A 26,733-nucleotide genomic window follows, 5' to 3' on the forward strand; every position below is an offset into this window, starting at 1 on the left:
TCGACTGAGACAACATCACACCGTTCCAACAAAAATACAGAATGAATGAAGGCTTGGATCCCAGACGCCGAGGAATCTGTACTGAGGACGGACAAGCTTGTGTGTGTGTGTGTGTGTGTGTGTACCCCACCAATTTGTTTTTGCAGCTTACCCCCTCTTTTCTTCTATGCGTTGGAGTACTTCTTAAACGTTCTCGTACCGCTGCTGTGCAGATGTATCCTATATTGTAGCCATAATGAGCGGATTAACGCGGAAAAGAATCTCTTTACCTACACCGGCTTGAATCGTGTCGGACGAGCCTCCGACCCGAGGGGTGCTCTCTGAATCACGCACCATTAGGTTGATGCGGAAAACATCACCGCCCCTCAGCCTTATCTCAGTCAGAATCCGTGGCAGGGTGGGGTTAACACACCCACTTCCCCTCGCCCCTGCCAAAGTAACCAAGTCACCGTTGAATGAAGGAGTTGAGTGCTGACCAAACACTTAGCACAGATTGAGGCCCTTCCCTTCATTCCTTAAGTGAAATTAACTGGGTTTTAATGTGTTCCACAGACATATCCTGCCCGGCAACAGGAAACTGCCCAGCTCAACAGGAAGTACAGCCTGACTGAGAGGTGAGCCGCTTCCTGGTGAAACCGCAAAGACACACACACACACACACACACACACACACACACACACACACACACACACACACACACACACACACACACACACACACTTTCACCTTTGTTTCCCTGCTATCTCTGATTGCCTCTAAGTGAGTCTCTGGAGGCTTTAGGTGGAGTTAACCCTTTGTGAATGGACGGGAGGAAATCCCACTCGGTCATGCTCGGGCTGTGATTTGAGTATAACGAGCTCTAAGTGTGTGGAGCAATCATCCACGGTAGTAATATGACTATAATGATATGTGGTGGCAGGGTTATTTCTATATGTTTGCACAGCATTGTGGGGTTACGGTATGTAAGAGGACTCCACTCCTTTTTGACCACAGACGGTAACAGATCAGTGAGTCTGGAATGCAGAAGACAAACATGGAATTTCAGCCACGGCTCCTGTATACTTGCACTCACTGCGTTTCTGATTGAAGCCATCGGTACAAAATGCATCATGGGACTATTTTCAAGCATTTTTTTGTTTCTCACTCTTGCTCTCTACTTGGGGCCTCCCTCTCACTTGTCCCGCTCCTCCTCTTTTGTGACAGAGACTACCCGAGCTGGAGACATGACCCCAGACCGTCAGAGGGCATTAATCAGCAGCATCAGCAGGGCCGATGGGCTCCTAAGCAGATCGACGTCAGCAGTGATGACAGGAACGGATCCTCGTTCGCTCCCCCGTCTGCCCCCCTCCCTCTCCGGGCTCGGGCCATGTCGGAAAACGACCTGCACTTCGACAGCAGCCAACGCTGGTCGCCGTCGGTCTCTTCGATGACGAGTCAGGCGTTGAGCGAGGTGGAGGAAGGGATGAGCGGCATCGGGGGAGGAGACCGTGTAGGAAGTGCGGCAGGTCAAAGCAGAAGGAAGACCCCGCCTCCACCGAGGCCACCGCCCCCAAAGTGGGAGCAGTTCCACCGCAGGCGTGCGTCTCATCACACCCTGTTCCCATCCTCCTCCTCATCCTCTTCCTCTACTGCTCCTCATCACTCTTTCACCACCGCAGAGGGATACCACCCCTCTTACTCCGTCCCATCACCGGAAATGTCCAGGCAGAGGTCCTACAGCCTTCCTCCACAGAGACAGGAAGGGACGGAGGGCTGTCCACGCTGCACTTGTAGCCAGAGCCAAGCTCAGGTCCAGGACCACACGTTTCCCCACACCACGTCTAATCAAACTCAGAGGCAGGAACGCCATTTTTCCGTGGCTCCGCCCAGCCCCATGTTCTCTAGACGAGCCTTCAGACCTGTGGCCCCGCCCCAGAGAGAGAGGGAGGGGACCGCGAGGAGGGCGTACGATGAACTGCAGAGACTTCCACCCCCGCCGCCGTCACCCACAGAGAACAGAGTGAGCAGGTGAGACTAATATTCAGGCCCGACGCAGGTAAACACACACGGCTAAAGTGCAACCATGGAAGTGCATTTGTTAACTGGTGTAACGTTTTGATCATCTTTGATTGTGTGTCTTTGCAGTTTATCTGAGATGGACCCCAGCCACAGGCCAGACCAGGACAGAACCACAGCACTGAAACCTCACAAACAGCAGCCCGGTCTGAGACCAGGAGCCGAGTGGGAGAGGACGCCGTCTCCCAGAGTTCATAGCGACACAGCACTTCCTCCCGTCTTAGAAAATGGAGGCGCCCCTGGGTTTTTACCTCCTGAATCCTACTTTGCCATCAGCTTCGAGCAGCAGCAGCAGCAGCTTCGGGTCAACAGAGGCTTCCAGAATTATGCCGTCAACGGCAGCAGCCTAGAGCAGCAGAAAATTCCCTACCCTGAACCGGGAACAGAATCGGAGACGACCCTCAGCCCGAGCCCCGCCCACAGCCTGGAGGTAGAGCTGGAAATCCCCATGGAGACGGACATCGATGATTTTCAGGAAGAGGAGGGGCTTCCCGCGGAAGAGGAGCTGATAAGCAGCGAGCTCCCGTGCTTTGCTCTGCCCGTCACCGTTCTGGAGACGGACATCGACACCCTGCCAAACCCCGGGGCCTCGCCGACGGGCAGGGCGAGGGCGGAGAGTGGGTCGCTGGAGGAGGAGCTGGAGGGCGGCGAGAGCAGCAGAGAGGGGCACAGCCTGGAGGAGCTCTTCCCCCCGAACAGTGAGGGAGAGTCAGGCACGGAGAGCTGGCGAGGAGGCTACCAGAGCACGGAGCACAACACGGACAGCTTGGACAGGTAAATGCAAGGATGCGTCGGTTTGACTGGCTGGTGTGTGTGTGTGTGTGTGTGTGTGTGTGTGTGTGTGAAAGTCTAACCGTCCCTTGTTCTGACGTTTGCAGAGATATTAGTGGAAGCTATTTCTTCTCCTTTTAGTCACTTTGTGGAGCTGAGACATTTTCCGTCTGACCCCTTGCTTCATCCCACATAATTGATCGCCTCTCTCATCCCTGCACCTTTTCATTGTGGTGTTTTACGGCCGTGCGTCTGTTTTACCGCTCTGCCTCTGCGTTTCATCTCCCCGTGCATAAACGTCTCGTCCTCCCCCAGGCGGTCAGGCGCGAGCTCCAGCTGCTCGTCCTATTACAGCACGTCGGCAGCCAAGGCTCAGCTCCTGTCCCAGATGAAGGACTTCGCCGAGAGCAGAGAGAGGGAAGAGGACGACGAGCTGTCCTACAAGGTAACGCGCGGATTGTCCAACAACGCGCATGCCATCTTGTAGCGTCCTCCTCCAGTCGCAGCTATCACTCACTCCTGTCGTGTCGTCTCCTATGGTGCAGAAACAGCTGATGGAGAGCCTGCGCAAGAAGCTTGGGGTGCTGAGAGAAGCTCAGAGGGGCCTGCAGGAGGACGTGAGAGCCAACACACAGCTGGGGGATGAGGTGGGAACCACTTTCATTCATTCTGTCACTCGCTCATTCGTTCTCCGGCTCAATCATTCTCTCACCGGTTCACTTTCTCACACGTTAATTCGCTCACTCACTCCCCGGGAGCCGGCTCGTCCTCACCTCCGTCTGCGTCTGTCCTCAGGTGGAGAGCATGGTTGTGGCGGTGTGCAAACCCAATGAGGTGGACAAGTTCCGCATGTTCATCGGCGACCTGGACAAGGTGGTGAGCCTGCTGCTGTCGCTGTCAGGGAGGCTGCTGAGGGTGGAGACCACGCTGGATACACTGGACCCCGACGCCGAGCACAACGAGAGGGTGAGGAAGGATGAAGAGCCAGGATACCTCGAAGAAGACACCTGTGGACGTAAACGCATGGCAGCATAACATAAACCTGTTTCCCCCCTCTCTCTGCCCTCTAGCCCCCCCTGCTGGAGAAGAAGCGGCAGCTCATGAGGCAGCTGTCAGAGGCTCAGGACCTGAAGGATCACGTGGACCGCAGAGAGCAGGCGGTCAGCAGGGTGCTTGGTCGCTGCCTCTCCCCCGAGCAGCACAGAGACTACAGGTTCGGAGCCCGACTCACTTAAAGCTGGATGTATATGATCGTTCTGTTCATCAGGGACGAGAACGAAACGCTTCTATAGTTTTTTAAATAGATGTTTATTTTTTTATTTAAGAGCCCACTTTAGCATTTTTAACATTTCTTCCCTGTAAAATACCAAAGCCATGAATTAAATATGTCCGTCTGTCTCGTTTGTCCACAGCCACTTTGTGAAGATGAAGGCGGACCTGCTGGTGGAGCAGAAGCAGCTGGAGGATAAGATCCGGCTGGGAGAGGAGCAGCTGAGGGGCCTGAGGGAGAGCCTGGGACTGGGGCTCGGGATTGGCATGGGAATGTCCATGGGATACGGACACTACTAAACAAAACGGGAAGAGGGATTTTGACATCCAAAAAGAAGCCACCAGAAGCCCTGCACAGTCACTCCAAGACCTCTGAGGCTTCACAACTCCTCATTCGACTTAAAGCAGGAAGTCATCCCACTAAAGTAAAAGTCACTACAATACAGAAGCTTCCGGAGGCTTCAAACTGACAAAGAACTACAGCCAGTCTCTTCATTTCCCCCCCAAACAAGACCATTGGGGTTCATTTACACCACGAGAACATTCCGGCCCTGAAGCCTCATTGTTCCAAAGCTGAAACCGGATCAGAGAATGTCCGCTCATTTGTCCCTCAGAGTGTAAATGCGACCTTTTATCTTCCGTGTATCGTACTACATCGCCACAGACGGCGCAGACGTTTTGATAAATGCTGCTTGTTTTTACTTTGCGTATTTAAATCGCCCCGGTTCAGAGAATCAGGCGGAGACTTCCTGGGTGCTTCAAAGTAAGAGACTGAATTAAGGCTACTTTATGGGAAGCGCGGCTGCCAAAGTTGCCATTAAGTTTTGTTGCAGGCTGACAACTTTACATTTAGACGTACACATTTTCTATTAACTCTATAATCACAGCAGTGCTTTATGGCTTTGTATCCGCGGCTCCTGTACACACACATGGAGTTTGACACTCCGCCGACTCAAGTATGGACCGTTGTGTATAGAAGACTTCTTTATGTGTGTATATATAGCGGATTTTATGTTGAAAAGCTGGAATGTCAGACGAAGGAAGCAAGGAAACTGTATGGAGGATTGAGCTTGCCCACTTTAATTCACAGTGTCGTTTCAATGCGTCACCTGTGCTGTCAATGTTTTACCATGAATCCACATGTTCAATTGCCAAAAAGACGTAAAAGAATCTGAAGGAAGTGAATGTGATTTGCACAGGCAGACTTCTTGTGAGCAAACCACCTGTTCCACCCTATTTTTATTTGACTCTCGCCAAAGCCTCCTGAGCTTTAACCCGACTCCAAAAAACGGCAATGGGTGGAGTCCAGAGGATGCAAAAATGTAAAAGAAGACGAGATGTAGAGGAAGTGTGTATATTTTGTGAAGTGAAGTGGAAATGCGCTCGGTTTTGTTCTGGTTCCTGCTGTTTTTTTTATAACCAAACAATCCTGAACTTAAAACAGCATTGCATTGTGTGTGTGTGTATATATATGTGTATATGAAGTGTATTCTTGTACTATAACAGCCATTTTTGAAGCAGACTGGAATACTTATTGACTCTATAAAAGAGGAAGAAAGTTACTTGTTGAGTCCAGTCGAGAGTATATTTCTTCAGTTGTTGTTTTCTTTTGTAACTTTGATTTATTCCAAACCCATTTTTGTAAGTTGCATTACAAAAACACTCTTGTGAGGGGGGAAAAGTACCATAAATAATAATAATAGTATTTTAAAATACCTTCCTGTCTCATGTTGTGATTTACACCCTCCTGTAGCGTCCAGCGCCAGCGTGGACTCCCTCCTGGTGAGGGGGGTTTGTTGGAAAGTGGTCAGACGGTTAAGCAAACAAGGCCAGAGGGTGACGGATCACCATCAGAGGTCCTTAACGCGATAAGCGACGAAGGGGCTCATTTAAGAGAGGCTTCCTGTTGTAATTAATATGCATGCACTTCAGGGTGGCGGCTCCTAAAATGTTTGCTCAGGCTCTAAACTCCACACACATCGACGCTGTGGTGATGTTGGGATGTCTGGAGTCTTATTTATGTAATAAAAGGCAGGAAAAATTAGCAGTGACTCATTTAATGTGCTCACAATGCCACTGAGAACAGCATTAATAATTCATATGTGGCTCCAAAATGACCAAAAGTAAGGTCAGACTCTCTTCTTTAAATTGGTTTAACTATTCCAAAGCAATTCCTCCTCGTAATTTTAGAGGACATACTTAGCTTTTTGTTTTTTTCTCTCATATTTATGGTGCAGTACTGTTCAAGCGTCAAAACATGAGGTTGACACCTTTAGAAATGCATGGAGGGAGAATAGTTCCTGAACTTCAGTTTGATTGGTCCTCAACTTCTGAAGCATGTTATAAAATATTGCAAAGAATCTGAATTTCAGACTAGATGATAGAAGGTAAACCTGTCAGTATAATCCATATTGACAGTGCTGCTTGGATAGAGAGGGTGTGTGTGTGTGTGTGTGTAAGTGAGTCAGTGGCTGCTTTTGTGTGGAAATAATACAGAAACCAGCTGTTGTAAAAGGGAAGAATCTGCCTTTTTGGAGAAGCGAGTGGAGCGCATTCTTCCATTGTTCTGCCTGACCCAGATTGAAGAGCAGAGAGCTGGAAGGACAATACCAGGAACGTGAAGCAAAGGTTTGTGATTGGAACTAAGAAATCTAATCAGGCTGGAAAGTTCATCATGAATGAATTAAAAAGAAGCGAATTCCAAACTAATTATAATTAAAAAAATGATGATAATGACTTAATTTGTATAAAATTCCATCGTGATTTTTGTGACAATGATTTAACATTGAGACTCAATCACCGTTTACTTCATTTGCTGTAGCTTCAAAATGATACCATCAATGCCCATAAGATGTCGCCACTGAGCTGGGCAAATCAGCATTTATCGAGAAAACTTGTGATTTATGTAGAATTTCCACTAAATTATATATATCAAACTACTTGACGTAGCATGTTAAGATTTAAATGAACCATTATGTTAATGCTTTATGTGCGCGATGAGGTAGATTTTTGGACAACCCCTTTAACTGCTAAGAACATTGAAGAGATTGAAGAATATCGGGAGATTACTTAACATTAAATTGCTGACAGACAAAGAAGTTGATTCAGGCGATCTTTAAAAAAGTGGAAAGTCGAAAACTCGAACTGTTCCACTGACCTATTTGGAAAAGTGGCGGCAGCTCTTCGCTCGATTGGTTTTCCTGAGGAAAGGCAACGGAGCGTTCAGTTGCGTAAAGTATCCCACCTACATGGGGTTTAACCGGAATTATACAGATTAGCCTTCACATTAAAAGTATATCGTGGTGTTTACTAATCTGATGGTCGTTTCAGTGTTTTATCAAGAGTATTTACCAAAGATTTGCAGATTAACTCCTCGTAAAATGTGAGCACTTGTTATTTTTATGTCTATCACCCCCCTATATCATCCCCCTTTCTCTACTCTCATAAGAATTAGACGAATTGTAGGGCGGTCAACACGTTTTATTTTGAAAGGTCCGACCTAAATCCTGCTAGCTAAATGCCAGCCTGACCACCGCCGCAAGAGCGTCAACTTTCCAGTACAAAAACAACGCACAGAATTGAGGATTCTGCAATATTCCCCTCTTGCATGTCTCCAAAACGAGATTAATTCACGCAAAAACATTACTGTATCAGATCTATCATGTTTTAATCCGCTTTTAGTGACGTTTAACTTGGGGAGAATGACGCAGGATTTTCACGGAGCAGTCGCAACGGAGCGATAAGTTTACATTGGCTACTGTTTGGCATAAGCAGCCTACAGGGGCAAATCCGAGTCACAAGACCGGGAGGACTTGGCAGATTTCTCCGCAGGTAGACCCGGATCGGCGCTACTTCCCTTTCCTATCTGAGTGTCACACGGGTACGTGTAGCGCCAACCCCGCCGTCTTTTAGCCCAGCCCTTTTATTTTGTGCATTTCGTTGACAGCTGTCGTCGAAAGAGCCGCTGCTAACTCTCTAAGCTAGGCTAATGATCTACTGCTAAACAATCTCCGCCGTGGTGTGTTTACGAGTTTACGTGAGGAGAAGTGAGGATACGAAACGAGAGGAAATGACTGCAAAACTTCCCAGTAACCGGAGAGGATGGAGCTGCAGAGTGTCGCCCGTGTCTTAAAGCTAGAGTTAAATTAATAATCGACATTTCTGAGTCAAAGTGAATGCATTTTTTGGTATTTTAGTCGACAATGTTTCAATTTTGGACGCGCTTGTTTCGGAAATACGCGTCCGGAGGTAACGAGGAAGCAGACGTTCACCCTCCGACTGTTCACCTCCACACTGCCCCGTCATCCAAACGTCTGCATTCACGTATTTTCCTGTCTTTTAAAGGTGTCGGAGGGATGGAGAACCCCGGGTACCGCTCAGGGAGCTTTGATGGCCATCATCACCCCAGCGACGACGATGATGATGAGATGGTGGACATCGCAGGAGCCACGCTGGACTTCTCCTCCACGGATGATGTTCCTCCTCTCAGCTCAGGTTGGAATCATACTTTTGATTAAATTCGTTAAATGTTTGTTCACAGTTATTCGTTTTTCCACATGTTTGTTGAAAGTGTTCGAAAAGAACTTGGAAACTATTAGTGTAGAAAGTTCTCTTCATTCTTTCAAATGTTGGAAAACTACAGAAACTCCAAACATTGTGGTTGACTGAATGAGTTAATTGTACAAAGTTCATATAATCAATATTATATATATATTTTTTAATGCAAATATGTACAAATGTGAGTGCTGTGCCTTTATCACTACTGCAAGAATGTTATTGCGGCCAAGGCTCATTCAAGAGTCTAAGCTGCAATCGTCTTTTATGACCTTGCTAGATTTTTACAGATTTGTTTTATAATCCTGGTCTTGTAAAAACGGCTCTTAGTAAACAGAAAAACCTGGGCGAGTCTCAGCAGGTCTAAGTCTGTTGTTTGCATTGAGAAAACTCCTGTATTTGGGTCGTCTGGCTCCAGATCTGGACCCATGAGTCAGGATGTGACGTGCTCATCCATGTGTTGCTGCGTCAGCTCCATGGTGGTTCCAAGCTGTTGAGCATTAAGGTTCTGTTGAGTGTTTGTAAGGATCTGTGAAGGAAGCAAGGAGTGTTTTTATTGGGAGATACGGTGGCAAACTCTTTATCCATGAGACATTTCAGAGTCCATTGGGTGTTGGTTAGTACTGTGATAAGGTATATCTTTGCAATTTCAATGTTGAGAGTGTGTGTGTGTGTGTTTGGATCACATGCTTCTAGTGAATTTGTCATGGCCACATATCTGAGCCATCAGTCTCTCTGACTCTCTTTCACACACACTCAAGAACACGATTTATCCCATTTTGGCACAACTTGACATTAAAACAACTATTAAAGAGAGTTATAGTATGAGGGAGTAGTGTTTGTCTGTGTAGCACGTTAGTTTCTCTCATCTGTGACATCTGCAGCGACCTGCGCCAACGTCATCGTGATGCTGTTCTCGTACGACAAAACATTAAGAAAAGCGATGAAAGTCCCTGGCAGTCCTCAGAGAGCAGACATATCTTCTATTACGCTCCCCCGGGACACTCTGGAACATAGACATCGTTAAGGAAACTACTTCAATAACAAGGCAGTTTTGTAATGTATATTTTTTGGCTTGAGAATAAGGCTCTTTAAATGTTCTTACAAAAGCCTGGAACCTTAGCCTCTGGCCAAGTATATGCTGAGTCACTGCTATTGATTATCAACCCATTCCAGACCCTGCAGATCATTTATTGTGTTTTTGTGCAATGGGGGCAATAAAGGTATTTATTCTTAGTCCTTCCAAGTGACTTTAAGCAGAAAGTGTTTGGTATAGGCTGAGCACAAACCAAAAACCACATCCTGCTTTGTCCAGATACCGCCAAGGCCTCTTTTTAGCACCAAGCTTTAGCTGACGGGACGTTATCGTTTTTTTCCAGCAGTGTCTTGGCAACTGTCTTAGCTGATGTCATTGTGGCCTTTACCTCACTGTGAAGAGAACAAGGATCTGTGCCAAAAGCTTAACGGCAGAGGAATGATTTAGTGTTCTCTTGAAATACGGTCAGACAGAGAAATGAGCTGCCTAGTTACTGCTGATGTCACAGTGATGTCACCGCCGGCCTCGTCTGCTCCACCAGTCTAAACACAGCGATAAGACTCGGCCAAGGCACGTCTGGAGATAGGATTTCCTCTGTGATAAATGTGTGTATTTGTTGTTAAATGGTGTGGTTTTTCAAGGGAAATCATCAAGCTTGAGTTAGTTTCGCTCACAGAGTGTGTGAAGACTCAAGACCTCCAGGGATTGGGTCTGCAGCATTTCTTCCTCTTCTACTATCAGTTTCTGCAGTGGCATTCACAAGCAGGGGACAGGGAGGACAGAAATCATGGAATTGTCGATATCTGATGCTGTACGGATGAAATATCACAACTGAGGCGACGTAAAGTGTTGTTGTGTCCTCGAGCTGCTCCTTAGCAACCACTCAAACCTAGTCAACGAGCGAGGTTGCCTGGCAGTCGTCGTTAGTGCAGTCGCACCCCTTTCCGATCATATTCGCTGTTGGTCGGGGACCGGGTGGTGTCTCATGGTTCAGAGAAGAGAGTTCTGAGCTTTGGAGGGTTGCTAGTGCGATGCCGGCATGGAACAAATATCCTGACCTAACAATCCCAAATAAATTCCAAATAAATTTCTGGATGAATGAACGTTGAGGCCTGAGTTCAGCAGAGCAGTCAGTCAAGCATGTGAATGTTTGAGACCACGCCTTGTGCTGTATTTACACCTGGGTACTCCTCTGACTGAACGCAAAAGGCATTCGGATCGGGAATGCTGTGGATCCGGATGCCTTATGCGTTCCATCAACACAGTTTGTTGCAATATGGAGTAATTTCATTGACGCATGTTCTCCAGACCGGTGAGGAGACTGCTGAAAACAGGAAGTGTTGTTTGTTTCGTTTCCTTTCTTTCTTCCTTCTTCTTTTTTTGTACACACAAAGTTTTTGGGGTATTTGGGCCACTGAGTCACAAAGGGGTTGGAGGTCTTTGGGAATGTTTAAGGTTGTACTGCGTTGTTATCCTGGACGGCATTATCTTGATGCGTTTCTATTATTTTGTCTATCCTAATTTCCAGTTCTGTATAGAGGTCAAAGCAGAAAGGTCACCAAATGATCCATTTAGGGACAAAGATGTTTTTTGTGTAACTATTTTGATGATGTTATTGCTTTTAGCTTTTATGAGGCGCTTTTATGTTTCTAGGATTGCTTGCGTTGCTTTTTAAAAAAAAAAAAAAAGCTGCGTGTTTTAATCAGCTTCATCTCTTCCTCTTTATGACTCGTGTCATTGTTATTGCCAAGATTTGCTTTTATCGGCACTTTAATCGTCTCTACATCCTGTCGGTGATGGAGTTGCAGACGGTGCACACGCCTGGATTGGTGATTGTTGGGGTCTTTAATGATTGACCAGGAATGAGTGCGACTGATTGTTTTATGCCACCGTGTTGACTTGATGAGGTGATCGCGTCGAGCCGGTAAGAGACGAGAAGAGACCCTCTTCAGTCTATTGTTTACATTTGGATGAGTGAAGTTTGTGTTTGTTTCATTCTGTTTACATGAAAGTTGATGTATTCGGCTGCAGGAATCTCCTTCTGTCTTCATTCAGTTTCCCTTTACTCAGTCAATATGATTTTGAATCCGAGCACCACGAGGTTCATATTTGCTGCCTGTTCCCAAGGAAACCAGACCAGAGCAGGTCATGGTTCTAACACTGTGTAATGTTGGCATTTCAGGCTTTTATATTCAAGCGTTAAGGATAGTTGTCTGTTCCGTAAGCACACGCAATCGCACACACACTGTCCCTGTGCTCGTTGACCTCGTTCCCTTTATGTGTCACATATTGAAATCTGTTAGACTTTGCTTCAGGTTTGGCCGTGAAGATGTAATGAAGCTTGGTGTGAACTTGGTTGCTCTTTGCTCGCTTTTTTTGCTCCCCCTCCCCCCTTCCACTCTCCCTTTGCAGAAATAATATGTGCACTTTGATTGTGGTTTGTGTGTATCTCCCTTAAATACACAGCACAGCGTAGATTTGTAAAAGGTCTCCTGAGGTCAAAGCAGGTTTCACATCCATGTTCACAAACACTCAACTCAGGTTCAACCCCCAAATATGATTATTACCAATACTGGCAGGCCTGCATGTAAGGTTAACTGTGACATCAGCTCCCCAGAGAGAGAGAGAGAGAGGGAGCGAGACAGAGGGAGCGAGACAGAGTGAGCGAGACAGAGGGAGACAGACAGAGGGAGCGAGACAGAGGGAGACAGACAGAGAGGCTGACTGACAGACAGAGAGAGACTGACAGACAGACTGACTGACTGACTCACAGACAAAGGCAGACAGAGACTGGCAGACATACAGACAGAGACTGACAGACAGAGACTGACAGAGACAGACAGACAGACAGAGAGACGGAGACAGACAGAGAGAGACTGACAGAGAGAGACACCGGCTTCCCTACTTCCACACCCTCTCCCTGATAGCTATCAAAGTTCCTTAGAACTTGGGGTCAGAGACCTAACAAACAGTCATGACCTCGTGTGTACGCAGTGACCCACCTCAGCTAATCTCCGCCAATCAGGGCAGAGCTTACCACGCCTTACTTCCCACAAGCAGATTGAGTTGTCCTCTGCTTCCCAGACTGCTCAGATGATCAATCATTGCTCATTTCTCGGAGCTCGTCGGCCAATGAGGAAGCGCTCAGCTATAACACAGTTCCTCGAGGAATCCGGAGGAGTGAAGGGACCGTTCGTTTTGAATTTTTAATGCCAGGTCGAGTGTTTTTTCTGAGGCCGGGAATGACAGATGCACTGGGAGTTCTGGACTAAGCAGATGGATGAGGAGGGGATCGTTGAGGATGGTGAGTTTGTGGCCAAAGGTGAAGACGCTGGGGTTTGTTCTTTTAGCTCGCCACTGTCATGAATGAGTGAAAGTCAGGTTTCAAAGATGTAGCCGGGCCGCCCAAACAGGCCAGCGTTTGAGAAACCAGTTTGGTGTATCACAGAGGCTGCCTCGTGTCTGTGTACGTGTGTGTGTTTTCATTCCATCCGAGTTCCGTCAGGTTGTGTTTTTTTCGACGCCTTTAACTTTAGCCCTGGCATATTAATCATTAAGACCCTTTACGACCTGGCATATTAATCATTAAGACCCTTTACGACCCATCGCAAACCGAGTCATGCGGTCCCCTTACTTGCGTGTTATTGTGTGAGCGGATTTGACACCGAGTCCACGCAACACAATCCAAACTAGCTCCCATCTGTACGAGCAACAGTGTGTTTCCTACCTGTTCCTCGGGCAATAAAATGCACAGACGGAAAGATAACGTTGGTATAGAACACAGCGTGACAACCTGACGCTGGCACCTATAGAAGGAACCTACAACGATACTACGAATGACTTTTGGTCAAAACTGAGTCAGAAGTTTGGAGGGAGGGATCAGAGAAGCAGACTATGTTGTTGTTTTGTACATTAAAGCATTTCAAAGGTTTCAGAATGGACCCCTTAATGAAAATAACATTGAAAGCTCATATATTTCTGCACTCTGCTCTCTAACTCCATCACTTTGAGTTCATCCCGGGCTGTAAAAGTCAAACGTTCCCTTGTAAAGTAGCTGATGATGCATCTCTGAAAGATATTGATTAACCAAACTGTTATTATGAATAATAAGCATAACAGTGGTGGCAGGGCCCGCTTGTGTTGGGCTGAATTATGGCTCTAATCTGGCTTCCTTTGTGTAATAAACGGCTTTAATGGCGCCAGGAGTGCAACATTAAACCCCGGCTTGTGTATTTTAAGCCGTTTTATATCTCTTTGTGCTGAAGAGTGAAGTGATGATCGGTCCCTCTGCTCTGTATTCGCGTTTAAACTCGGCAAGATTTCAGCCTTGGAAGCCATTTCAACGAGGATGAACGATGTTGCTTGTTTAGTAACATGAAGCCCAGATGGAAGAAGAAATCAGCGGCAGAGGAAATAATTGCACTTTATCATCTCAACCCGGCGTGCCCGTGAGCAAGGCACTTCCCTTTCTAACCACGAACTGAGGCTGTGAGATTTACCGTCAGTTTGTGTACGTTTAAACAAACTGACCCTAAAAATGATGTCATTGTTTAGGATTTGTGAAAGTAACATAACAAAGTCCTCCTTATAGAATGAAAACTACACGGAAATTACTTTTTTGTAGATGAGGCAAGTAAACCGTGAAACTCAATCCCTCATCTTCCAATGGTGCCAAATTTCGAGCCGTCTCTGCAGGAAGCATATGAGAGGTGACTGACGCCGTGCCAACTTCCTGCAATCCCTCGCCAACAAAGCACAATGAACTGCAACGGGTCGAGTTCGTCTGTGATCTCAGACGAACTCCACACTGTGTTCTGGTCCGCAGCAGTTGGAGGAGTCGTTTTGGAATTTGTTATTAGTTATTTGTTCAGTCAGAATGTGTGTACCGTTTGTAAACAGTGTGTGTGTGTCTGTGTCTGTCATGTGACCTTTGTTGGCTTCCTTCTGTTTGAAACCAGTCTAGCGAGTCTTCCTCAGGTATTCAAGGCCTCCTCTGATGGACCTGTCAGCAATTATCCATCTGCAGTGTCGTCATGGTTAACTCCGAGTTCATGCTCATCTGTCTGTTAGCAGGATATAAAGTTCTGAACCATAAGTCAAGATCAAAAGTCTTTATTTCTAAACCTTTTCTGTGTTTGCTTCCTGGGTGAAGGAAACACAGTTTAGTCTCCTGCAACCAAACATGGCCGACACACTTCTGCTGCCCAAACACATTCCCTTCCGGCTCTGCAGCATATGAGTATGGAAGTTAGGAATATGGAAGTGCACATTGTTATTTTCAGGGCATAAATTGTGTTGCAGGCATGACTGGGCTCTTTTCTCCTGGGACTCTTATTGTTTGCTTCTTTGACTCAAAGCCTTAAATCAGAAATGACTTAATTTCTTTTTGTGCCATTTCCTGTCTCTCTTTTAGTTGACATTGATTTATCACTATCATCAATAGGCTGTGATCATAATTATCACTAGATAATGGTTAGATAATGGTTTGATGTGAACTTTCCAGGAAGTGGATGCTGTTTTCACTTGAATTTGGGAGATATTCCAGGTGACCTGTGTTTTTGACCCCGGCAGCCTGAGGACCAGAATGTTGGTCCAGTGTGACACTTCAGCCAGTTCGTCTTTAAAATGGTTGAAATAGTGCAACCGTCAGGCTGGAGTTTGCACTTATTAATCACTATTGAAATCTTGTGATTGTCTCTGTGGAATTTGTTGTTCTTGCTCCTCAGAGGATAAAGTAATTTGACGACCTTTCCTCCAGCTCCTCCCTCAGGACAAACCTTACGAAATACTTCCTCCTCCCCAAATACTTCTTGCCCCTTTCTTACATCTATTCCTCTCTCTTTCTCTCTCTCTCCCCTAAAGGAGGTTACGAGGAGTACAGCAGCAGCAGCAGCGGCGGCGGCAGTGGCGGTGCAGCTGGCAGGATGAACGGAGGCGGGCCCAGCAGGCTGGTGGACCCGCTGGAGGACCTGGTTCCCGGCGTGGGGACGTACGAAGACTTCAACACCATCGACTGGGTCAGAGAGAAGAGCAAGGACCGCGACCGACACAGAGAGGTGAGTGTGTGTGCGTGTCTGTGTGTGTGTGGCAAAGTGATCATTACTCGGCGCTAAAACACCATTTACTTTTCTGTCACACCTGTAATTAAAGTAACGAGTCAAAGCTGTAATCAGCACAGCGAGGCTTAAGAAATTTGGTTACAAAAATAACAAGTTGAGCTTTAACTGTATATGCCCGACAACTCCATGTCCTATATGGTCCAGGGATTTGAACCGGTGACTTTCTGGTCGTCTGGTCTCTATCGAACATCTGTCCTTCTGTCTCTGCGTCCGTCCAGATCACCAATAAGAGCAAACAGTCGACTGTGGCTCTGCTGCACAGCGTCAGCGATGCTTTCTCTGGATGGCTGCTCATGCTGCTCGTGGGACTTATGTCAGGTAGTGCTCACACACACACACACACACACACACACACACACACACACACACACACACACACACACACACACACACACACACACACACACACACACACACACACACACACACACACACACACACACACACACACACACACACACACACACACACACAATCTCACATACATACACTACTTTCTGTTACTCAACTCACACATAACCTGTATGGCAGCGTTGTTCTGTTGTGCGTGTGGTGTGTGTGTAAGGGGTTTTAGTTAGAGATAACAGAGAAGTAGTTTAGTTATCTCCCTCTACTGGAAAGTGTAACGCCTATTTGGTTGTGCTGCATCAGCTGGAAAGTGAACTCCCCTGTGGTGAAGGATAGCAGGTGCAGGGACACAAAAAGAAGGAGAATAAATGGTGTGTGTTTGTCCACTGACACCATAATCACTGGGCGTGTTCATCAATTTCACACAGAAATCAAGACAACACAACAGACGTGTACTTGTTTCTAATGAACTCACCTTCACCCACAGAAATCGGTTAGTTAAGGTTTGGTACGTGGAGTGACTGTCCCTTCTGTCCTCCAGGTGCTCTTGCCGGGGGTATAGACATCGCGGCGCACTGGCTGACAGACATGAAGGGCGGCGTGTGCCTCATCGGCTTCTGGTTCAACCACGAGCACTGCTGCTGGAAGTCAGACAAGACCACTTTCCAGGAGAGGGACCGCTGCCCGCAGTGGAAAACCTGGGCCGAGCTCATAACAGGGACCTCAGAGGTGGGAGGACAGCTCAGTCCAAAACTCACACACTCCAGTTTTTCTGCTTTATGTCAATCCACCATCCTGGAATGTGTGGACATTTAAGTCAAGTGTATCCTGTTTACTGCTGAGAAGTTCTGGATGAAACTTCTGTAAACACAAATGGTCTTTCTCCTCTTCAGTTTACTCTCACCAGTCTGTCAGCAGCAACAGAACTCTGCTCCACTGTCAATGCAATAAGCTGGAACTTAATGGAAGCTTGTTGAAACTCTTTAAACAGAAATGTGTAATGTGTTTTTATTGTTTATGAGTATATTTTGAACTACTTATCTCAAGTTACATAGGTCTATGCACATAACAAAGTGTGTATATATACCTTATATACTTACGCACTGTTGTGGTTTAAATATATTTTATTATTTTTAGAATGTATCGCTAAAGTCTCTCTTCTCTTCTTATTCTTTACTTCTTTTTAAATTTCCTGTTTATTTTATCTCTTTTACCTCAGCATGTGTTGTTCCCAGTGATCGCCATGGTGGTTATGCCTATTTATTCCTTTATCATTCTTTATTTGTATGTATGTATTTGTATTCTTTATATTTCTTCACTACAGAGCCACATGTCATTAATATGGTATGGTGCTACAGCTCCATCTAGAGGCTGGAGTATGTCAGGACACAAACTCTAACCAGCAGTTAACCAGCACATCCTGCTTAATAAATGGAACACAACTACTTTGAAACATGATTTACAACTTTATGCACATTAATAACTCTACTCTTTGTGTATCTGTGTGTGTGTGTGTGTGTGTGTGTGTGTGTGTGTGTGTGTGTGTGTGTGTGTGTGTGTGTGTGTGTGTGTGGTTCACAGGGTGCGTTTGCGTACATAGTGAACTATATGATGTACATCTTCTGGGCTCTGCTCTTCGCCCTCCTGGCCGTCACGCTGGTCAGGGCGTTCGCTCCGTACGCCTGCGGCTCAGGAATACCAGAGGTGAGGAACGCCGAGGAGTCGAGATTCCGCCCGATGTTCACTTTTTCTTCCTCTTTTTCTTTCACTCCTTATTTCTGTGGATTTGAGGAACTGAATATTTGCTTTCACTAGAATTTCAAACAGATGTGTAACACACACATCTGACCCGGTCCTTCCCTAACACACACACAAAAATCTATGTCACTTACACACACTCTTTCTCCCTCTCTCTCTCTCTGCCTCTGTCTCTCTCTCTCTCTCTCTCTGCCTCTCTCTCTCTCTCTCTCTCTCTGCCTCTCTCTCTCCCTCTTGTGCCTCTCTCAGATCAAAACCATCCTCAGCGGTTTCATCATCCGCGGCTACCTGGGCAAATGGACCCTCATCATCAAGACGATCACCTTGGTGCTGGCCGTGTCCTCCGGGCTGAGCTTGGGAAAAGAGGGCCCCCTGGTGCACGTGGCCTGCTGCTGTGCCAACATCCTGTGCCACCTGTTCACCAAGTACCGCAAGAACGAGGCCAAGCGGCGAGAGGTGGGCTGTGACGGCGAATGATGCTGATTCAAAATGGATGACTGTCTGTCTGTGACTGTCTTGTCCTTTTTTTAAATGAGGGTTTTGATGCACCGTAATAAAAAGAGTCCTGGTTTGTTTTGCGTGCAGGTGTTATCGGCGGCAGCGGCGGTGGGCGTGTCCGTGGCTTTTGGCGCTCCCATCGGAGGAGTTCTGTTCAGTCTGGAGGAGGTGAGTGCAGAATCCAATCCAAATCCATCGACTCGCCACCAATTGATGTTTGACGTCTTTGCTCAGATGCAGGAAATGTTTTGCTAATGGAAATGGGAGTTCATCAGACTCTCCAGTAGATGGCAGCATAACGCAGAGCAGTGCATTGGTTATGCCGTGTAATGTGTTTGATCACCTGAACGCACTGAAGAATAGACGATTTCACCTCAGCAGAGAGTAGAACACAGTGGAAACTTTACCCTTACTAGACTGGAGCTTAAAAGGGAATGTTTTACACGATGAACACTGTCAAAAGAAGACGTGGAAACAGGCTCAAAGAGATCATTTGCATCTAAGCCTCTATCATTCAGATAGATAGGAGCGGATGAGACCTGTGGGCTTATAAGCTTTAGAGCAAACAGCAGATTTTGGCCTAAAATGCTTTGTTTTGGCATCACAGTGGAGCAGAACAGACCTGAAATACAATATCTGTGTATCTTGGCACTGATTCTCTCCATGGTCAATAAACGCAAAGCGCTCCGAGAAAATAATCAGAATTATGACCTAAGTGTGTGTGTTTGTGTGTGCCAGGTAACTATTTAATAATGAGAGCCAATGATGTTTGACTAAACTCTTTACCATACATGGAAGTTTGAGCTTCTGCGTCGTCTCCTGTGTTAAAGCTTCAAATTCAAATAGCAAAGACTCTGAACTCCCTCTCCCCCCCTCTCTCTCCCTCTCTCCCTCCCTCAGGTGAGCTACTACTTCCCCCTGAAAACCCTGTGGCGCTCGTTCTTCGCCGCCCTGGTCGCGGCCTTCACGCTGCGCTCCATCAACCCCTTTGGGAACAGCCGCCTGGTGCTGTTCTACGTGGAGTTTCACGCCCCGTGGCACCTGATCGAGCTGGCGCCATTCATCCTGCTGGGGATCTTCGGGGGCCTCTGGGGGGCGCTGTTCATCAGGGCCAACATCACCTGGTGCAAGCTACGTATGTGCTGAGGAGGAAGTATAGTCTGGAATGTATATGTTAGGTCTTTCTATTCATCACTAGTCTTGCTCTGTGTCTCTCTCCCTCTCCCTCTCTCTCTCTCTCTCTCTCTCTCTGGCAGGTAAGACCACCCGTCTGGGTCGCTACCCGGTCTTGGAGGTCTTGGTGGTCGCTGCGGTGACCGCCGTGGTCGCCTTCCCCAACAGCTACACCCGGATGAGCGGCGCCGAGCTCATCTCCGAGCTGTTCAACGACTGCTCCCCTCTCGACTCCTCGCAGCTGTGTGGCTACCAACAGGTCAGTGTGTGTGTGTCTGTCTGTGTGTGTGTGTGTGGGCATTGCAGGATTTGAGGTGGAGTTCAAGCAAACACTTCAAAATGTTTAAAGTAATGGCAAGTATTTAATTAGTTTTTCCTTTCTCTTTTTTATCTTTCTCCAAACGTACACACCCACACCCACACACCCACACACTCACTCTCCAGCTAAGCAACACATCCAGCATCGGCAACAGCTTAGCGGACCGGCCGGCGGGTCCGGGCCTTTACACCGCTCTGTGGCAGCTCTCTCTGGCCTTGATCTTCAAGATGCTGATCACCGTGGTTACCTTTGGCATGAAGGTTGGTAAAGACACACACACACACACACACACAGACACGCACACTTGCACAATCCTCATGTTGTGCAAGCTGTTTTGTGTTCTTTTAAACAGTTTCTCACTGGAACTCAACACGCTTGTATAAATGTCATCAGTGCGGATGTTTCTGTTATGAGTGCAACCAGTTTTTGGATTTAGTGTCCCCATGTTTCCAATTTAAGCCTTCAGTATTGGACCCCTGGAGTCCATCATGTTTTGTGTGCTGAGTCATAGTTATGTGACTCACTGTCATGCGACTCTCTGCAGGAGCCGCTTGTTGAGCCCAATAAAACGGCGGTCGGTGAAGACATGTTGTCCTCTCTCTCTCTCTCTCCCTCCGTCCCCTCCAGGTCCCGTCCGGTCTCTTCATCCCCAGTATGGCGGTCGGTGCCATCGCGGGCAGGCTGCTGGGCGTGGGCATGGAGCAGCTGGCCTACTACAACCACGACTGGTTCATCTTTAAAGGGTGGTGCTCACCGGGGGCCGACTGCATCACCCCGGGGCTCTACGCCATGGTGGGCGCAGCTGCGTGTTTAGGTCAGACAGCTGCCAGAAAAAAACACTCGTCTGATCTGTCTTCTGGAACTCGGCTTGTGTCCTGAGTCACGGCTGAGTCACCTGCAGCTGCCTTGCTCCAGGGTATTCTGACTGCGCACCTCCTTCCCGTCTCTCCTCTAGGTGGGGTGACTCGTATGACGGTGTCGCTGGTCGTCATCATGTTCGAGTTAACCGGCGGTCTGGAGTACATCGTCCCCCTCATGGCGGCGACCATGACCAGCAAATGGGTGGCGGACGCATTCGGAAGAGAAGGAATCTACGAGGTGAGGGCACACACTCTTTCTAAATTCATCGACATATCTATCATCTTTACCGTACATGAGTGATATTTAGTGTGGCACCTCGCCGTCCCCCCCGCAGGCTCACATCCGCCTCAACGGCTACCCCTTCCTGGAGGCCAAAGAGGAGTTCGACCACAGCAGCCTGGCGGCGGACGTGATGAGGCCGCGGAGGGCCGACCCGGCGTTGGCCGTCCTCACGCAGGAGGGCATGACCGTCGGAGAGGTGGAGGTGAGGACGCAGGCACGGGCAGAACATACTCGTGCGTGTGCGTGTGGGTCCGTGTCCCTTTGTAACACGTTTGTCCGTCCCTCAGTCTCTGGTGGAGAACACTCTCTACAGCGGATTCCCCGTGGTCGTCTCTCAGGAGTCCCAGAGGCTCGTGGGATTCATACTCCGGCGAGACCTGCTCCTATCAATAGGTCAGGAGTGTGTGTGTGTGACGGTGTGTGTGTGTGTGTGTCGCTTAATAGAACATAACATTAAGGCCCAAAATGGCAACGAGATGACGTACGGACGATGGCATAATCTGCATTTGCTTTCCAGACACCGCCCGTAAGCGTCAGGAGGGCGTGGTCAGCTCCTCCCTGGTGGTCTTCACCGAGCACACGCCGCCTCAGGCCGACGACGCCCCTCCTCTCCTCCGCCTCCGAGGCATCATGGACCTGAGTCCCTTTACAGTCACCGACCACACACCCATGGACATCACGGTGGATATTTTCCGGAAGCTGGGGCTGCGGCAGTGTCTGGTCACACATAACGGGTGAGTGTGTGGAGTGTGTGTGGAGGCTTATCAGTGTGGTTGAGCCTTTGATTCTAGTGCTAATTGGGCGGCGAGTAATAAATCATGTAGCCGGAGCCATGAGCGCAACATTAAAGTAAGCAGAAGGAGACAAAAGAAGAAAAGATTGATTGATGGGAGGACGGGCGGCGGGGGCGGGGGGGGCGTAAAGCGAGCGCACTCTCACTCCTGCGCACGCTCAAAGTGAGGAAATTGGTCCTGCCGAGGGGATGGAAGCAGTGATGGATGGACGTGTGGGAGATTCCCCGGGGTCACGCCGGTGTCGGGTCATACATTAGAGGAGAGGAAAGGAGGCTAGGGAGGGGGGGAGAGATGGCGGATCCTCGTCATCTGTCGGCTGGAGTCTCTTGGCAGACGGCGACCTCATTCCCATGAACTTTCCCGGGTTCACGCCGTTATTAAAATGATGAATCAGGTACGAGAGCAATTAGAGGTGTTAGGGAACGGCCCGTTGTTTACGTCTGATTCGTGATTTAGGAACAAATCGATCTTGTGAAAGCGATTCCCCATCAGGATGTCATCGGGCCTCGTTCGTCAATAGTCGCCGTGTTGATAGATTCCCACCTGATCCTGACGCAAAACGACTCCACTCGACACAAAATGAAGCAGCTACAGGGAACGGGACGGGTCGGCGCCACACACAGACGGACGGAAGGAGAAGAAAGTCCGTTTTTGGCGGCGTGAAGCGTTTTAAAAACAGGCACGGGGGAATGGAGTCGGATAACAATGGAGACAGGGCTGGTAAATGGAAACCAAACTCAGGCCGCAGTGTTTAGTCAGCGGTTTGAGACGATGGAACACGACATTTACCAAACCTTTGTTCCCAACTCTCTCCCCCCCCCCCCCACACACACACACACACACACACTTGCACAGTTTTGTTTGGATGAAGCTCTGACATTTTCAAACACACACAGCTTTGGGGGATTTAGACGTGGAGTTGTGTATAATGTAGCGTCGGCGCACGGAATCCGTTACCAGCGCTGTCAAACACCAGGCTTGTAGCTTACAAACACACCAAACCAAACCACGCAACTGGAACTTTCTCCTCACTTTCCCCCTCTCTCTCTCTCTCTCTCACACACACACACGCACACACACAGCGTGGATTTTCAGGCATCGCTCCGAGCTGTCAGGCCTCGAGCTAAGCGGCGCTCGATGCTTCGGGGCTCGCGGCGGAGAGAAACGGATCTAAGAGGGGAAGGAAATATTGAGGCAAAAGTACAACCGCAGAGAGAAAAGAGAAGAAGAAGACGGAAGATGGGCGCAGACCCCATGGATGTCGGGCTTTAAAGCAAATGGAATTTACAAAGCAACAACGCAGCACAGTCGACTTCATACAATCACTTATTCATCCATAATTTTGAATCATTTGATTAAAATCCGTCTCTCACGCAGGAAGTGATCAATCAGGAGTTAAACAGCAGCACCAGAGAGATACCATCTTCTCCCACTTTGCTTTCTGGCTCTCTCTGGTTTGTTTGTCCCTGTGTGTTCAACGTGGGAGTGAAAGTCGCCTGAGAGGGAAACTGGCTTCTGATATCTACTGAGTTGTAACCGTGGGTGGGGGATTGGAACCTGCAACCTTTCCGCAACCCTTTTTGTTGTATAGAAACACTCGTATTCAGCTTGTGTTTGTCTGTCTTAGTGGAAAGGTTGAAGAAGTTGGAAAACGGCACATTAAATGATGAAGAGGACGGGAGACTTGAACAGATTGAAGATGCGGATTTCCGATTGTAAGAGATGGAATTCAAGACATTAGACAAAAATGGAGTTTTATAAGATGAGAAGTCTGAAACTGTTGTTACGAGGGTGACAAAGCAAAACAGAAGCAGGAAAACAATCTGTTTCCGTTGCTTCTCTAGCCGTGCTGTCACTCGCCGTCTGGGAATGAAGCTGAATTGACACAAACTGTGGAGAGAGAGAAGAAGAAGACCTTGAGGCGTTGTGAAGCGTAGCGTCTGATCTGATCTATCTGCGGTCGTCTCGTCAGATGGACTCGCGTGTGTTTTCCCGTCCACGCTGCCTCCTGCTTCTCCAGTTCAAGGTTGCCCATTGGCAGGAATCATATCTTGTAGACACAGCAGCAACCCCGACTGAGAGCTCAAACACACTCCTCTCTCTCTTTTTCTGTGTTGTTTCCCCTGCGCACAACAACAGAATCCTATGCATCTTAAACCCCCCGTCTGTAATCGGTTCAGATTGCTCCCGAGCGTCTGCAAGCGTTAACCAAAGATGGCAGCTCAGGGGAACGAGCCGACGTGCCTCAGATCGAGTTCGGGCCTGAGTCGCCTTGTGCTTACAGTATTACTCCACATTAGTGTGAGTAAATGACTTCCACGTGTAAATCATCACTCGCAACATCGCAACAATTCCTCCTCTGTTTTCATCTCAGCCCTGTTTTTCACCTCTGTTGCAGTACGGACACACACACACACACACACACACACACACACACACACACATTAAGCACGTAAACATAAAAAACGATTACGAGAGTCTCCACACTCTGGCTTTATTTATTCAGCGTGTTTCGTGTTGCTCTGTAAAGTCAGTTTCCCCCCCGTGGGACCAAAGCTGAGCTGAAGTCATCCGTGGAGATACGAGGCCCGACTCCGGGGCGGATTGGCGCATTTCTGCTTTGTGTCACTTCTTTGGCTTCCCAGTGACGAAGCAAACAAAGTATGAAGGAATAATTGCTCTCTCTCTCTCTCTTTCTCTCTTCTCCCTCTCTCTGCCTATCTCTCTCTCTCTCTCTCTCTCTCTGCTTTTAGGAGGCTGCTGGGAATCATCACGAAGAAAGACATTCTCAAACACATGGCCCAGATCTCCAACAGAGACCCCGACTCCATTCTGTTCAACTGAACTCCTCTGTCCCGCCTTCCTCAGCTCGCCATCTTCACCTCTGTAGACCAGCGGGTGATCAGGAGAAGGAGGAGGAGGAGGAGGAGGAAGACGACGCCAGCTCAACACACTTTCACCCAAAAACAAAGCACCTTTACCTCTGAAATCCCAGTTGAGCTGCGTTTGCTGACTCGAGAACAAATCTTTTGTAAGAACGAAGACATTTCTTTGGCAGGACAACAGTGAAACACGCTCTCAGAAACAATGACTCATCGCCGATTTCATGTTGAACTCCAGCGGATGTCGGGCAGATAAACACACGCAAAAATAATTCAGAGGGAATATTAAACATCTGCTCCTTTTGGCGTCCGGAGGAACAGGCAGACGAGAGCCGAACGCTGTCGAGCGTTATCGATCCCGACAGCCCGGTCAGAGACGTGCAGCTGAAGGGGAGCGCGTGAGTCGACTCCTCGTGATTGATGCGTACAAGAGGAGACGAAGACAAGGAGGAGGAGGAGGAGGAGGAGGATAAAGAGAGGCTCTGGAAGCTCCGGGCAGGACAAGCCCGGGCAGAGCGCTCGGGGCCGGGCTGATGGATGCTCCTTTGCCTCCCCACCCCCGCCCACCCGTCCATGCCGGCTCCACCTCTCTGAGATTTCCTGTGGCCCCCGGGGGCGAAGGATATAGGAGTGTGAGAAGGGGATCTGCACACACACACACACACACACACACACACACACACACACACACACACACACACACACACACACACACACACACACACACACACACACACACACACACTTACACACTCCACAAAGACTCCATGACAGCCTGGGAAGTTTCCAGAAGCGTCTTTGTCATGGAGGACCGCGGTTCACCCTCACACATATCATAACGACTCTGGGAACGATGCAGCCTTGTCTCACTATGCAGACTCTCAGATAACCATGGCGATCGGTTTCCCTCGCGCACACACACACACACACACACACACACACACACACACACACACACACACACACACACACACACACACACACACACACACACACACACACACACCGCAAACCGTGTCAGGCCTTACAGAGGGGCTGTATGCATGCCCGGGCCGCTCTACAAGGGCTACAATGAAAACAACCCAGAATCAAAGCACGCTAAACTAAATTATGTAAATGTAAAATAATTGTCTGTCCCACTAAATTATTCACTGAGTAAAGATGTCTGTGTTTTTTTTGGTGTGTGTGTGTGTGTGTGTGTGTGTGTGTGTGTGTGTGTGTGTGTGTGTGTGTGTGTGTGTGTGTGTGTGTGTGTGTGTGTGTGTGTGTGTGTGTGTGTGTGTGTGTGTGTGTGTGTGTGTGTGTGTGTGTGTGTGATTAATCTAAGATCAGGGAGAGAGAGAAGTAATGACGGCAATGAGGGGTAGGGATTCTGTGCTCATGGGCACTTAGGCAGCCTTCCATAAACATTCCATATGGTGTTATCACCCAGCTGAGCCTGAGTCATAGGCGGAGTCACGTTATTCTGTTTCAATTATTTATTTTATTCACTGATTCAAGCGTTTTTAAGTGGAAATTTCCATTCCCAACCTGCTCTCCAAGAGTGATTTTTCCTAAGCTGGAGCCTCCAAAAGCTCCCTGCCTGGTCCCTCAGAAAGTGCCTGCCTCTGACCTTTGACCCTGAATATTCACTACTTTGGGAATATTGAGTATGTTTCAGAATCCAGAACGTCTGTTGAGCTTTTATCTTGGCTTGTCTAACTTCTGATCCAGTTGGGACACACAGTAACACCACCGAAGGAAAATATTCCAGTGCTGGTCCGCTGCCCCGTTTCCACAGGGATCGATGAGACTTCCACACGGACCGCCGTTAACTTTAAATTTGGACACAATATGGAATCATCTGTGAGATTCTGGCGTTCTTTGCCTCCTTCCTGTCAAGGAAGAGTCTTTCTCTTCCCCCAAGTGACAAAGTCGAGTCCACATCCTCTTCCCAGCAAAAGTATCCCAGATGTGTGTGTGTGTGCGTGTGTCGCTATCAAATACCCCCAGCAGTCATTCTGGACGCGTTGT

At 48.0% G+C, this 26,733-nt stretch overlaps 2 protein-coding genes and 1 long non-coding RNA gene across 7 annotated transcripts in view; 2 read left to right on the forward strand and 1 right to left on the reverse strand.

The window, feature by feature from the left end:
* The window catches only part of shroom4 (shroom family member 4), a 43,320-nt gene extending 37,509 nt beyond the window's left edge, over positions 1-5,811 (forward strand). For both annotated transcript variants that reach the window (XM_076162536.1, XM_076162537.1), the window contains 8 exons: positions 553-614; positions 1,205-2,008; positions 2,126-2,830; positions 3,143-3,272; positions 3,373-3,474; positions 3,623-3,793; positions 3,898-4,040; positions 4,240-5,811. In XM_076162536.1, coding sequence (XP_076018651.1) covers positions 553-614; positions 1,205-2,008; positions 2,126-2,830; positions 3,143-3,272; positions 3,373-3,474; positions 3,623-3,793; positions 3,898-4,040; positions 4,240-4,396 — 2,274 coding nt within the window. In that variant the 3' untranslated portion in view covers positions 4,397-5,811. The remainder of the gene's footprint in view (positions 1-552; positions 615-1,204; positions 2,009-2,125; positions 2,831-3,142; positions 3,273-3,372; positions 3,475-3,622; positions 3,794-3,897; positions 4,041-4,239) is intronic.
* Positions 5,812-7,608: 1,797 nt separating this feature from the next.
* Positions 7,609-25,869, forward strand: clcn5b (chloride channel, voltage-sensitive 5b). 4 transcript variants are annotated; one of them, XM_076162496.1, is made up of 17 exons: positions 7,609-7,976; positions 8,441-8,590; positions 15,549-15,742; positions 16,024-16,123; positions 16,695-16,882; positions 17,735-17,857; positions 18,161-18,367; positions 18,497-18,577; positions 19,310-19,544; positions 19,666-19,841; positions 20,027-20,161; positions 20,529-20,715; positions 20,857-20,999; positions 21,097-21,246; positions 21,332-21,437; positions 21,562-21,778; positions 24,592-25,869. In XM_076162496.1, exons 2-17 carry the CDS (start codon positions 8,452-8,454, stop codon positions 24,680-24,682), a joined length of 2,472 nt encoding a protein of 823 aa, XP_076018611.1. In that variant the 5' UTR covers positions 7,609-7,976; positions 8,441-8,451; the 3' UTR covers positions 24,683-25,869. The 4 variants fall into 4 exon arrangements, with proteins under 4 accessions (XP_076018611.1, XP_076018610.1, XP_076018613.1 ...); XM_076162495.1 differs by lacking the exon at positions 7,609-7,976 and adding an exon at positions 7,997-8,344; XM_076162498.1 differs by lacking the exons at positions 7,609-7,976; positions 8,441-8,590 and adding an exon at positions 11,488-11,610.
* Positions 8,828-11,392, reverse strand: LOC143010258 (uncharacterized). Its single transcript, XR_012964784.1, has 2 exons — positions 10,597-11,392; positions 8,828-9,179 (listed from the first exon to the last, which is right to left on the reverse strand). It is a non-coding gene; the product is annotated as an uncharacterized LOC143010258 (long non-coding RNA).
* Positions 25,870-26,733: the final 864 nt, after the last annotated feature.

This window comes from Genypterus blacodes, unplaced genomic scaffold, assembly GCF_046128005.1.
Source record: "Genypterus blacodes isolate CSIRO-AG114 ecotype Tasmania unplaced genomic scaffold, CSIRO-AGI_Gbla_v1 ptg000122l_1, whole genome shotgun sequence".
Classification (NCBI taxonomy): domain Eukaryota; kingdom Metazoa; phylum Chordata; class Actinopteri; order Ophidiiformes; family Ophidiidae; genus Genypterus; species Genypterus blacodes.